This window comes from Fulmarus glacialis, unplaced genomic scaffold, assembly GCF_000690835.1.
Source record: "Fulmarus glacialis isolate BGI_N327 unplaced genomic scaffold, ASM69083v1 scaffold18883, whole genome shotgun sequence".
In the NCBI taxonomy this organism is placed as follows: Eukaryota; Metazoa; Chordata; class Aves; order Procellariiformes; family Procellariidae; genus Fulmarus; species Fulmarus glacialis.
The window spans coordinates 37,798-52,868 of record NW_009202572.1 but is presented as its reverse complement, the minus strand read 5'-3'; the positions used below and the strand labels follow the sequence as shown (position 1 = coordinate 52,868).

At 35.9% G+C, this 15,071-nt stretch overlaps 1 protein-coding gene across 1 annotated transcript in view; it reads left to right on the top strand.

Moving 5' to 3' along the window:
- Positions 1–15,071, top strand: part of PIP4K2A (phosphatidylinositol-5-phosphate 4-kinase, type II, alpha) — a 52,491-nt gene that overhangs the window by 24,483 nt on the left and 12,937 nt on the right. Inside the window, exons 4-5 of the mRNA XM_009574339.1 lie at positions 6,492–6,638; positions 9,298–9,336. Of these exons, the coding sequence (XP_009572634.1) occupies positions 6,492–6,638; positions 9,298–9,336 (186 nt within the window). The remainder of the gene's footprint in view (positions 1–6,491; positions 6,639–9,297; positions 9,337–15,071) is intronic.

The following is a 15,071-nucleotide window of genomic DNA, read 5'->3' as shown; positions in this document are numbered from 1 at the left end:
ATAAAATGAAAGCAACTTGAGTGTCTCAGAAAAAAACAACACCTTTTGCACACCTTTTTTTTTCTTTTTCATTAAAATGAACTTCAAAAGGGATTTATTATTCCTCAGTGCTGACACCCAGATGACTTCAGTAAAGAAAAGAAATTGAGAAGCCATCTCAAAGCAGCTGAACAAGAGGGAATTGTTGGCGTACAAGCCTTCCAGTATAAAACTACTCATGAGTGTAGGTACCCTTTAGGTTTTCTATAGGTGGCTGTCCCTGTTGACTGCACATTCTCTTCCTTCCACAGGTAATTGTGTGCAGAACTGACACCTATTGCTCTGCCTGTTTGTCTCCCTGGCAACCAGCAGAAATAGTGAATAGGGGTAAAGGAGAGGGACTGCCCATTTACTGGCGGCAGCGAACAGTGGAGTGATGGGGAAATGAATGGGAAGAAAGGAAAGAATAGAATGAGCTAAAAAGGGGAGACGACAGCATAAAGGAGAAAACAAAAGCAGAAAAAAATATGACCTTAGCACTTCTGGAGAGGAAAAAAAAAAATGAAAGAAAGGCAAATGAAAGGGAAAAAAGTGTAGGCAATAAGGTGAAAAAAAGGGGAAGTTGCACCAAGAGCGAGGTTCAGGGCTGCAAAGGAATCAAGGAATAGCACAAGGTTATTGAGTGGAAGGTAGGAGAAAACGTTAAAATCATAAATAAATAGAAAAATGTTACTGCAGGCTAAAAGCAATTTTGTCACAGAATTGGTCACATCATAGGCTGGAGAATACCCCAGAAAAGAAAGTGGGGACTAAGTGTCTAGGAATTTGCACTGAGATGGGCTGACATCAAGCCGGTAGGTTGCTAAAGGAGAGCTACATTTAAGTTTGTGTCATCCTCCTTCCGTCATTACTTGCACAGGTTATCAATGGCTTGCTTCCTCCCAGCTCCCCCCTGTTTCTTCATGAGTTGCATCTGTATTTATCACAAAAAGAAGGGAAAGGGTAGGTAAAAAGGCAAAGCGAGGCAATACTATTATTTAAACACAAATGTGCATGAAGAAGGATGCATACCATGTAATGGTGACCCTGTCTCTCTGTATGTCCTAATGTAGTAAGAGGTGAAGATTTGTGGTAGGTTTGTGAAGAAGTGCAGTTGAGAAAAGCCCTTCAGCCAGTTCCTTGTGCAAATCAAGAGGCTGCACAGAACATGGCCTCTGCCCTGTGCTAAGATAACTGACCTATAAAACAGCTTTGATCTGAAAAACCAGGAGAAGCAGAAAAAGTAGAGATGAGAATATCATCCAAACAGTCTACATTTCACCTGCATCCATGGGCCCACTGTTTCCTGTAGGAGAGGTGACCCTGAAAATGGGTCGTTAGCGTGGGCATTAGATGGAACTGCAAAAGGGCCATATGCAAAAGGACCATACAACCAAAGGCTGGAACTTTTACCGAAAAACACATCGAAAATCTTCATTGAAAGATGTGAAATTTCATAGGTAAATATCTAACTACACAAAATGGCAGAATGGACTTGGCTGCACTGGCTCTATTGAGGCCTGGGTTTCACCAGCAGATATTTTCTATATATTTATTGTATTTTATATATATAAGCTATTGATGCTGTGCACAGCACTTTCAGAAGAAATCAGCAAGCCCAGTAACTCATTTGATTGTAGCAGTACCAAGTATAATGTTCCTGGTAGCAGATCTGCAGCCTAGATAATCACACATGGTAGTAACACTTAGATTACGTTGCACTTTGAAGTAAAATTGACACTGGCCCAAGTCTGAAACAACATTAAATGTGAGGCTGTGAATCACAGGGCTTGTATCTGAAAACCTGTATATTTATTGAACACTTCTTTGAATGAAATTACTTTCTTACATGACTTACTAGAAGAAAACAGCTTTATATGCCTTGAAAATCTGTAACTTTCTGTTTTGTGCTGTAGTTCGGCTAATTAATCCTTTCAATGTGTCACATAAGTACCCAATGGATAATTTTCTGTGAAATTATTAGGGTTCAAGAAAATGACAATAATTCGAATATTCTGAAACATGATATAACTCTGGACAACTTCTCAGCCTCCTTTTTGGGGAGTGATTCCACATGTCAACGCACGTGCACATAACACATTGGTGGAGGATATTTCTGATTGCAGGCAAGAGGATTTGAAAGAGAAAGTTGAGCCCAAAAAAGGAGTATTAATGTCTTGTACTTCACAATGTCCAAAACGTTTTTAAATAATTATATCACTTGCCATTCAATTTCTTTAATGAAAGCATCCTAATGAATGTATAGACTTGTCACATAAGCATTTGATAATTCAAGCATGATTGCCTTAATCATGACGTAGAAAATTGTGAAAGTAATATATAAAGGGGTAACAGAGAATGAGCATGTTGTGTATTTCTGAATTAATGTTTGAGAAATAGGGCTACCTGTAAGAAATAGGGATGTTGAGTTTTCACATAGAACCAAGATAGATATAATTCAGGATTTAGTCTTCACTGATGTCAAATCATTCCACAGATTATGTCCAAGGGGAGGAGGAGAAATAGCAGAAACAGGAATTCTACCCCGTGTTTTTCCAAAAAGAGCCAAAAATGGCATAACTTCTTTGCCAATAAATTACATGTACTATGTTATCTTTTAGTCATCCTGATATCTCACTAGCATTACCATGGGGAAGCAAGAAGTGAAGAATCTTATTTTTCATGTAAAATGAGATAGGAAAAGTTCTGTTCTTATTAAGGAATCTTGAAGCTGTATTTATACAAAAATTAATGAGAATATAGGGTCATAAAGAATTTCTTACTAATTTTCAACTTTAAGCATGGTGTTCAAGAGAGCTCAGGAAATTACGTATTTGAAACCTGTGCTGCACAGCTGATAAAATGTGTCAACATGCTGATGATACTTTATTTTGTTAATGGTAATATTGTCCTCATGCTGTGCAGAAAAATGAAAATTGTCTGAATTAGCAAAAAATGATGGGGTGTTTATTACAACACTCTTTTTTAAAAAGGTGGATTTTTTTTACTGCATATAAGGACTTGTAAATGTATTAGCTAAGTATTACAGTTTTATTTAGCAAGGCTGCTTGATAGAATTGTTTTAATGTTCTTTCTAAAAAGAGTTAACACAAAGGAGTGAAGGTCTTTTCTTTCACTGAAATTTAGCAGTCCTGTTAAGCATGTACTGGCTTATTTTCTAGGCTCACTTTTATTCCAGCTGTGAGTGGGAAACTTCAGGAAATCATTCCTAAAAAGCACCTTGAGGTGACTAAATTGCTACTTCATTTATATCAAGATCGACAAATTGAAAATCTGCCAACCACAGTCACCAGTGCAAGTCCTGCTGGACTCCCACCCAAACAGATGACACGTTTTGCCTCCTCTGTGATGCAGATATGGGGGATTGATAGTTTCAAAGGTAGGAAGTTCTAGACCAACCTTGTAGATGCTGAAAGCAAGTGGCATTCCTCCCTCTTTCCTTTGTCTCCCCGTCAGGATAAGAAATGCTGTCATGGGAAACACTGAAATAATTTTAGGGGCTTTTCTTTAAATTACAATGGCACGAGTGTTCACAGTCAGCAGCGAGTAGGAAACAACTGTTGCGGTACATGGTCTGCATTGAGAAGGTCTCTTAGAAGTCTGCAAGAACATGGCCAAGTCCCTTTTTATCAAGTGAAGAGCAGTACTAGCAGAGCTTTTCATGTCCTGTGTTGCATGCTAGTAGCACTGCCCTTTTAGAAGGCTTGTTTGCAAAATATTAAAATGAAACAACAGTGTTAGCAAATGGCTAACCCTAACTTGCAAATAGGACTTAAGTGACTCTCATTAATTGCCTTTTTTCCCGTGTTACGTAATATGGAACAGTTTTGGAAGGGTTGTATACTGCTAACTGAAGGATTTATTTTATGTTGTTACAGTGGGTATGTTGCACGTGTTCTGTGTTAATGACATTGCTGTTTTACAGATGGGGACACGCGGGACCAGGAAGGTTAAAATCGTAGAATTAGCAATAGCTAGGGTTGAAGAGATGGTTTAAGTGTCAAAGCTGTGACCCTAGCAGCTGAGAGGAGGGGCAGGGGGTTATTAGTCGAGATGCCTAGCTGCCGTTCCTTCATGTGGCACAAACTCTCTGTATGATTTCAGATAAAGTTTCCGCGTCTCAGATCCCCATATGGAAAATTGGAATAATAGTATTTATTTTAATTCAAATTCTGTAGTTAAGAGCTGTAAGATTATGAACAGCTGGATCCGTTGAAGAGTTGAGTGGCCTGAAATTCTGTGGCACTAAACTCTTCTTGGAAGCTAGATTCATTTTTATCATCCTTGCAGAACCTAATCATCTAGAGAAGGAATCACTCAGTAAGTGTTTTTATAAGAACAACCTTTCCCACCTTCTGTAAAGCATTAGAAAAGTATTTACCTTTAGGATATATGCCAAGTACTTGATGTTTATAACAAAATAATCAATGTAGTTTAGCTAACAGGGATTAGTATTTTAAACAAGTTTTCTGTAACCTCAGCATTAATAGTTCTAATTTCACTTTATGATCGGCTTTCTAAGAGAAACTACTGATGGTCAAAATAAGCTATGTGTCCTGTAACACCTTATAACTGCTTTGTGAGGTTGATCACAGCCCTATGATTGAAAATCCTCCAATTCAAGAACTCCAACTTAAAACTTCTGCATCTGTTAAACACAGAAGTCTTCTCAGGTGCAAACTGATGTCTTTGTACACTGCTCAGGACTGACATTGCTTTTGTGGCGTTTTACTGTCAAACTTCTTTGTATTTTGAGGCATACAATCATATTTCCTTCCTAAGGTTCTGATTTGCATTCACTGAGCCTCTGCAGCGGCTTAAGATGTTTTGCCCATCCATAGGCAGTTTGAGCTTAAAAATGCTTCGCTGTGAAGTGGCACAACTGTGTCATGATTACGTGTTCTCTGCTTCAGGGCTTGTAACGGCCAGTACAGCTACAGGGCAGACAGAAAGGAGTGTTACAGCCCAAGCTGTGCCAGTAAGATTCAACAGAGCTCGTGTGTCAGAGTTGTTAGTCAAAATTATGTTCCATTCACAGTCAACAATTTCCATCTTTGTTGTTCATTCCCTTGGTTTCTTGCTGGATAGGATTGTTTTCAGGACTCTTAAATCTTTCTATTTTTATTTTGCCATTTAGAAAAGGAAAGTCTGTATGTGATATGTGCAGATTCCAGTATAAAGTTAGTGAGAGAAATTCCTTAAAATCAGCAGAGGAGCCCAAAATTGCAAAATCTCCAGGGTTCCAAGAGCTTTATTATATTATTTGTTACCAAATACTAACTACCTTTGTTAAACAATTCAAATAGCTTATTCAATATTCTAAAGTCTCCTGTATTTTAGAATAATGTTTTTCTAATAACCAGGTTACTCTGGCACAAAAGAAACAGCAGCTTCAGTATTCAACGAATATTTAAAAGCTGATCTGCTTTAAAAGCTGGCTGTTGGTTAGTTTTCATGTTTCCTATTTGGGGCTTGAATTTTTAAATTTCCTCCAAGTTCCTCTGTTTGAGACTTTGTAATAACAGAAAGAGGAAAGCTGGTGAGTCCTTTTCTGGTTTGCATCATTGTGGCTTAACTTTTCCTTGGTTCCACAAAATATGAGTGGATGTGTTTGAGTTGGTTTTAGGATTAATACAGTTTGGGCATTTTTATTCTGGGAACAAATACTCATTTGTCAATAGTTCTTGTCATCAATGTAGTCTGTACTTTTTCTGCTTCCTCCAGTAGTCTTTCCAATAGAAATTCGAACTATTAGTTGTAAGGCTTAAGGTTTCAGGTGCAGGTGGCAAATCTTTTCAAGGTTAATAGGCCATTTGTGATGGAATATGGTGACTTAAGGAAATACAATGATTTGTAAATAAAAAAATACAGGGATCTTGCACTTCACTGCTCAACTCTATTGACCCTGAAATGCAACCGTCACATGGGAACTAGCAGAAAGTTGGTGATAGTAAATAATACCCCTTGCTGGTGACAGCATCATAAATGTTCATCATAATAAACAAATATTGAGAATGGAGAAACATACAAATTAAATATAATCTGGGACAACAGAGTATAAAATACAGCAGTGTGATGGTTTGAAAAAATATTTCTGTTTTTTGACATCAGTACCAAACATGTTATCTGCGTTGGGTGTGTTTTTTGGACCATAAAAGTGGAAAGGTGTGTCAAATGGAGCCTGCTCTTTCTATGAGATTGTCTATAGAAGTGAAGAGTTATAAGCTAAGCAGTTCAAGATTTTAATTTTTAAACACTGGCCTAAAAGCAGGATAACCTCCTGATGAAGGGGTTTGTTTTGGTGTGATTTTTTCGAAGGTTTGTCTCCTTACGAATATATATTCAGTAAATAAATGTGTTGTTTCTGGGTGTTTTATCTTTAAAAATGTATAAATATATATTTATATAATATGTATCCATCCTCATTTCTGTTTTTTCTTTTGCTCCTGCAGTTTATTGTGGAGTGTCATGGGAATACACTTCTTCCCCAGTTTTTGGGCATGTACCGGCTTACTGTTGATGGAGTTGAAGTATATATGATTGTTACAAGAAATGTGTTCAGCCATCGTTTATCTGTTTATAGAAAATATGATTTAAAGGTGAGAAATAACTGCTGATGAAATAACTGTCAAAGTAGCTGAAAATCTTTGCTATTAATGTTAGATTATGCTGATGTTTGAATATTGCTCGGAATGTTAATTAATTTTAAATTGTGTTATGTAAGAGCCAGCATTAACTGGTTTACTTCTGTATTTAGGTTTAGCAAAACTGAAGGATGATTTTATAGAAATTGTATGAATTTATTTGTATTGTGCATTTTTAAACAGCAATTTAACTGGGCATGTTTGCTAAATGTAACTAATAGTTAAAGGTAAAACCCTTCACAAAAATACAATAATAATTCTGCTTCCTATAGGTTTTTATCAATATTATGAAAAGCCACAGCTGATTCTGCAGAGAGCTTTTATAAAATAACTAAATATCATCATTTAAACCAATAAAATGCTACTAACAAAGTACATCATTACTACGAAAGCTTCGTATTTCATTCTATATTTTGAAAATAATTCAAGTAAAAAAGAGAAGATTCTTAAAAAACAAAATTTCTGTTGCTTTTATCATAAGCTGTGTTTTAGTTTTGTTTCAGAAGATTTATCTGCTCATTGTAATTTTGCCAATAGTTAATAGACAGCGCTTACAACGAATGCCCAAAATATAGTCTTAGTCTTTCTACCTAAGGAATTGTATTTTAATTTCCTCCATAAAGTCTCCCCTTAGAAGCCTCCTTCTTTCTAATACATTTAATTTCTATGTGTTGAACCACTAAGTGCATCTGTAAACTTGTTTTAAGATGTTTATTTAGCATTCTATATTAAGGGATTTGTAATGCTACATACTGCACCATCCTTTCCTACTGTCAAGTATCTACCTAGCAATTGGTTAGAAAGTTGATGGAACATGATTTATAAGAACTGATTTCCAGATTGTCAACAATTGACTTTTTGGTATTTAGTAGTATTGGCAGCAGAGCTTACCCGAGAAAGATATTTTTTTAATTTGAGAGAACTCTATGTGTTTTAGAGCATCATAATGTCCAGGTGCATTAAAAAAGGGATGAAGGCACAACACAAAGAAGCATAAATGTTATACAGTACGTTCTTAGCATTGGCGTCAACAGCTCTTGCTATTATTTACCTCTGTGAATGCTTCTGTACTCTATTCAGTTTGCCCAGCTGGATAGAATTGCTTTAAAGATAAACTTCGCTTGCAATTTAAATTTAACATCAATATCATATTATTCTTCAAAACAAACTCCTTCACTGAGCAGATTTATAGTGACACTGCATATATTATAAATCACTTTTTCTTGATTTTCATTGCTACAGCATCTGCGGTTGTAGGTTCAGAGTCCTTTTTCATACATGAATATTTTTGACACCAGCTTAGAGCTCACTTGTAGCACAAGACTCTACCTGTGTAGATACTGAGAAAAAGAGACCACAGGTCAGCATAGGATTTCAAAGGTATTTTCGTGGCCACTGAGATATTTTATTAAAATTACTTCAATGTCAAATTGGCAATCTCCCTAATTTTTGCTATTGTAAATCCACTTTTTTTCCTTCCAGTTTGGTTTTCAGCTGATCTTTTTTTAGGCCCGATAGTCTGTTGGAGCGCAGAATACAACATAAAAGGTGTATCATCAGTAAATGTCAGACTTTTACCAGGTTTTATTATCAGTTAACAATATAATGCAATGAAATCCCTGCTTGCTGGGCCACACATAATAACTAAGACATACTGTCCCATTTATCTTTTCTCTCTATCCTTTCTAAGTTTCTCTCTGAACACAGAATAAAACATGGTATAAAAAGATGTGGCTGGGAATCCTCATGTTCTTTAAACTGGTATGACTCCACTCCAGCACTTCTTTACACAATGTACACCTTCCAACAAATGATAGAGCTAATTTACCTATCTTTCAATGTCCAGTTATCGTGTTTCTAGTTATTATTTCTTGCAGTGCTATTATGTGATAAACAAACGCTGGGTACTTAAAGGTGTGGTCCTGCTCCAAGAAATTTGCAAGGAAATATATACAGCCATTTTTTTGTCACCTCCAGCTTATTCAGAAAGGACCATATTGCCTACTAGTTTTAAGCTAAAAAATAAATTTAAAAAAATAATAATTTAAATATCCAAAGTGTCTTTGGCAAGCACTGTAAATCTTGTGTATCCACAGTTGGTCTCATCTCTTCTTTTGACTTCATGTTGCTGTGAGGTGCTTTGTTCTTGTTTGTACTTTGTGATCTTTTAAATATTTTTATGTGTTTATATTGTGTGACATCCTTTTCAAATGTGTGTTACATACTTCCAAATAGGTATATAGAATAGGCTATTCCATAACCATACAGCTAAATTGGCACAAAAAGATGAGAAGTCTGCCAAGCAAACTGAACTTCCAGGATGATAGTCTCAAAATGAGGATGAGACATGAGGAAGAAGCTCCAGCAGTCAGGAGGACAATAGATGTAGAGCATTTGAGGATTTAATCCATCTTTCTTCTCTCATAATACATCATCTTCAAGTGGTTGCAGCAGTTCGGCGGCCCTGGGCATTCTACCTACTGTATCACCTTTCTTTAAAACAGCTCTCAAGTTCAGAAGGATGCAGTTCATCCGCTTTTTGACCTGTTATCGTAACATTTTCAAATTAGTTTCTGACATATGCACATTTTTAGATCCATTTTTTCTGTTTCAGGGCTCTACTGTGGCTCGAGAAGCCAGTGACAAAGAAAAGGTATGGTGCATTTCTGTTTCTTTTTCAGTTACCTAACCTGCCAGCTAGTCTCAGGACAAACATAACCAGTGCTGTCCTGCCCCTTTTCTTTGTTTTCTGTCATATTCTCCCCTCTTGAGTTCTACCTTATTCCCTCCTTTATCTTTCCTCGATTTTCTGCAGACCTTTGAATATTGGTTTGCAATGGTGTTGAGATTTCAGAGGTAAGTGAGCCAATCCTCTACCTCCTCCTTTTCCTTTTTTCTCTTCTCTTCTTAGTTTCTTCAGGGCCTGCCCTGTGGTAGGAAAACATCAGGACTTTCTTCTCTTCCCTCCTGCTTCTTCATCTTCTTTATCTTGCTCTTTAATATTGAGATTTATGGATACTCCATGTCAGTTAATGGAATGATGTGACATGGCACCACTTCTAAAGTGAATGCAAAGACGAACCAAACCTTGAATTGTGAGAACCTTTGGGTATGTAAAGCTCATAGAAACGAGCAAACAACTGACAGACTTAGATGTGCATGTAGTTATTATGAGAGACAATCTCCCTCAAATTCTGGGCTGAAACTTTGCTCTAAAAGGAAATTGATCTCTTTGTTTTTCTCAATCTCCAACTTCCGTTCATTTGGAAAATGTTCTCAAAATCAACATTTCTCTGAGGTTTCAGTGAAATAGCCTGATGGCACTTTAGGAGAGGTTTGTCTAAAGATTGAAGGTGGAACATAGTCTCCATCATCTAAGACTTCTTAGATTTCGAAATTTGGGTGAAGTCTAGGAACCCATGACCCTTGTTTTCTTAATTTTTCCAAGCACATTCTTTCTGAATTAGGATAAGATCGTTCAGCAATTCACTTAAAAGACTTCATTTTATGTTGTCCCCAAATTCCATTCAGATCATTCGTTTTTCTCCTGAGTGTTAGTTGTACCATACCTGCCCCTCTGAGTCTTCTACAGATCACACAACTGCACTAAGGAGTAAGGGACATGCAGTAGCTGTCAGTCCTACAGTTCTCGGTGCATGAAAAACTCTGTATGAAGTTCTTCCACTTCGTCTTAAGGTATGACCGAACACTTACAATTCTTCTTCCAGCATTAGGCAACTCCCATGTCCCAAATGCCAACTGCAGTTACAATAGTCAGCATTATCTCTCTTTTGCTGTACCAGGCCCTCAAGATCATGTCTTGAATGGTCTCTGTTCTTTCCTTGTGGTCTCTTTTTGTTCTGTTTAGTAGCACAACTCTAGTGTTTTTAAAGCAGAGGGATTAACCCTTCAGTGTCTTACAAACAATACCCAGTGTCATTGAAAACAGCTGCTGGTAGTACTAAAATAATCCAATAGAACTGAGGAGGGAAAATTATTTGGATGGGACTACTTCAGATTGCAACATTAATGCTTGGAATAGTAATGTAAAATTTAACAATATTACATATATTCAGCTATACAGGAGCTGGATATATATATGGATATTTAGTGCAGTGGTTTTGAACAGTTTTAGGAATATATCTCGTAATAATAAATAGATTAATAATAGTACACACGTACTGTAGTTAATACGTTGAGTGAGAACCTAAGTTGAAACAAAGTTTTGTAGTTCTGTATAACTGTATACTACAATTATTCTCCAAATTTAATGTGAAATTATAACTTCAGTAAGGCCAATAACAAAAATTCCTATCAACTTCAACACATCTAGAATCTCCCCTTTTATTTTGAGTACTTCTATGAAAGAAATATGAAAGAAACTGGTCCCCCAAATTCTTCTTATGCTCTTTTAACCCTCACACATTATTTTCTTTTCAAAGGAATTTGATTTCTTGGAGACAGAACTACACTAAGCTTATTGATGTTGCAAACAGAAGGTCTGAGGCTGTTAGAACAGCCTTCTGTTACTCATCGTTCCCCTCAAACGTCAGTGCAGTGCAGCAGGGAAGCCACAAGCTAGCATTCAGAACAAACATTTCTAAGAAAAGGGATTAATTGAGTAGACTTCTAAGTTCATAAAGGGAACTTCATTTTACAAACACTTTAAGAAAGACTTTTAGGGATTCAAGCAAGGGAAAAATAATATTTTCCTTATTACATGTTTTTTGTCTTTAGTTTTGGAGTCTGCTGTTTGATTTGAAAGGGTCAGAAGAATACACTACTGCATGTCTGTATTGTAGATGTTCAGAACATTCGTCATCACTGCGATCTGAATCTCCCGCAGTAGGCGCTAGAACTGCAGTGGTTTACTCATCAAAAGTACTCAAGTGTTTCTAACGCACAGTTTTTAAGCTTAAATTAAAAGGGGGTTGTGATTTATACAAATGGACAAGGAAAGTTTGTTTTTGAAACTCTGAGCAGTGCTAAAGACTTGCTATCGTAAGATGTATCTCTGCACGTGTGGCACTAATTTCAGGACTTTTAGGGCAGTGTTGACATAAGTATGTAAATGGTCTGTTATTCATAACTGGCAAGTAAGAGCCCTGTAGCATGGTTTTTCACTTCCATTTTCGCTTAAGCAGATGTCACTATTTCAAACTTTTTGTTTGTTGTCTTCTGTGGGAATCTCAAGCCAATCTTAAAGATGTTAAAACGCCTGGAAAATTTTTAGCTTGAAAAGGAAAAAAAAAAAAAGGCATTTTAGCAAATACTCTGAAGAGATTTTGGCATCTCCTATGTTAGAAGAAATTGCTTTGAATGATTAAACAAAACCAGACAATCTCAAATACTTAGCTGGTGTAGTAACTTATTAGCTAATTTTTAGCCAGAGGCAAGTTAAATCATCAATTTATTAATATCGCTCTGAAATGACATTAATAATAATAGAATTTCAATTACTGGCAGCATTATCTAATTACTTATTATAAAGATATCCACTGCTATTCACATCTGAAAAACAGAAAAGTAATAAAAGACAGGAAGCTTTTGGTGCTAAAATGTACGGCTAAAATGTCTGGCAATGCTGTAGTTTTTAAATGGGCTTTTAAGTAATTCATATTTAATTTCAAATGCCAATATTCAAGTAATCAAATGGTTCTCAGAATATCGAGCATCATATGTTAGCTTCTCTTAAAGCTGCAGAAGCCAGAAAACAGAAGAGCAAGTCTTTTAGTCACATTCTAATGCAGACTGCAAATTTTGATAAATTACTTTGAAATGGCAAACTTGGCTAGAATTATTACATTCTTGAATCTTTTCCCTATCGAACTACTCTTTTCTTATTTACTCAGTTAATAGAGAAGAGGCAATTATGCAGAAAGATTTAATGGACTATAAAATAAGAAATCAGGAAAAAAAGTATTTTTCTGCTTTAGTTTTGTAGTGTAAAATAGGTATTAGTATTCAAACATTTTTTTAAAATCAGTTTTTAGGAAGAAAAGCTGGCTGGAATGACTTTGAGAATGTTACTTTTCTGTCCTGTTTTCAGTTTATCTCCTGTTTGACCGTCTTCAACTGTTTAATATCCTAACATACTGATGAGAAGCTCTGAAACTGTCATTTCAATATTTTGTGATAATCAGTGCGGAGACAAGCTCCATCCCTTAGATTTCAACTTGACACACAACTCCTCTCATTTGCATTATAATTGATATTTTTAATAATAAAGGCATCACTTTCTTGGCAACAAGTATCATAACATGCACTTACAGATGTCTTGAATTTTAAAAGAACAGGATGTTTCAACAGTTTTCAAATTCTGACAGCTACTCCTTTATATTTTTTTAGGCTTTAGTTCTCTTTATTTTTTTATTTTTATTATTTTAATAGTGGGCATTTTCTACTCATTTCTTGGACAATTTTGCCCTCTTAAGTGAAACCAGGATAATGCAGAACTCCCCTGGTGGTCTGTCTGCTCACAGTTATGCTATGCTTGCAGTACGACATCAAATTAGCCGTTACAGCTGAGTCTACTTATAAAGAACTTAAGCATGTTGCTTGTGAGTGAGCAACTGGGACGGCAATTTGAAGAAGAAAAATAAAACCTAACTGAACTGAAGCCCACCATATTTCATCTTTCTTCAGCAATTTCATAGATGATTATGGTTTTTAATTAATCTAAAACTGGTTGCATTGCCACCTCTGTGGTATGTGTTGTTTCATAAATAAGCATAAATGCAGAAAAATTACAATAAATACATTTGAACAAAGGATTTTCTATTCAAGTTCCTTTTTGGAAAAAAATTGCCATAGTTGACAGCTATGTAACATCTTAGTTAAATTGTATGCAAAATACATAGCTCTGATAATTAGATTGGAAGATGCTGCTAGATGTAACAAATCACTTCTTAGCTTTGCTTTTTACATTATATATTACAACATATAGTAATTAACTGATTTCTGAGAGGACAATTACAACTAAAGGAAGAAGGATTTTAGTACAGGAGCATAGCAACAAGATTACTTAGTCTCGAATTACTTTTTTTCTTTTGATGTCAATAGGTGAAACTTCATTCAAGATAGATCACCCAAAACCTGAGCTATATTTTCCTGCTATTTTAAAATGGCTAATTTCAGAACAACATTTTTTTACCTGTTTCTTTTAGTGATTTCAATCTGCTTCATATGCCAGTCTCATACAACAGACATGTGAAGCATGTCTTAGATTTCTCTGTGAAATGAATCTCAAGGTTGCATATACAGAGATTATAACTTTCAAAACATCACACTGCAATACATCGCAAAGATGGGGAATAGACATTCAGAGTTCAGATTCCTATTTCAGTATTTAGCCTTCACGTGACACCAACCCCATTATTGTTTTTCAAAACAAATCACTAGTTTGCCTTTGTTTGTTTGGGATTTTTTTGTTTAAAAGTCTGTTTTCCATATGTTAAAAGAATTAAAAAAAAATAAAAGGGCAACTTTGTCTTGCATTTTATATGTTGCATGTTCATTTTGCAGCAGGAAGACATTAACCCTAGGGATAATTTTAGGTGCATTTCCCTGAGCATTGAAAAGATGTATAGTTGCTATTTTGGTACATGCTCAAATTCTTAATCCATCTATGATGTCCTGCACAATTTTTTTTGTCCTACAAAAATGCCTGTTATACTGGGTAAAACCATTCCAGTGTTCCCTCTCAAACCCCATTTTGGGGTTACAGCTCTATTTCCATTGCCATTTACAGTGCTGTGATGGCAAGTGGAGCTGCAGACCCTTGTTTGGTTAGAAACCCCTGTCTAGGACAAGGCAAATTGCACAACAAAAGTTTGGACCCATCTGCCATAACTACTGGAGGGAAGAAGCTGCAATCTTCAGACTTCCAAAGGAAGCTCTAGTTATTCTTCCATTTTGTAGATCTAGTGGCTCCAGACTTGTGATTCAGTTCAAAAACAACCTGTGATAAATTATTGCAAACTATATTTAGCATAATATCTTTTTTTCAAAAATGCTGCCTTCCATATATACTGGTGAGCCCAGTCAGTCTAAAGTTAATCTAACGTAGTTAATTTTTTAAAAAAAAAAAAAGGTGTATGTGAGCCATTCACTGTGAGAAGAAGCCCAGGGTGTGGAACTTCACTCTTGGCAGGTGTTGTATACCATTTTTGAAAGTTACAAACCATAAGCCAAATTTTGCCATGATTAGCTGTGTGAATAATGTGACTCGTGGCCAGTTCCAAACAAACAATAAGACTGCTATGCAACATTTCTCCTACAACCTAATTGCCTTTGTTAGGTGAGAAAATGCTGCCAGGTTGTGAAGACAATTAGTCTTTTTCTTTTTTCAACCCAAAACTTATTCTGAAACTTAACTGTCCTACAGCT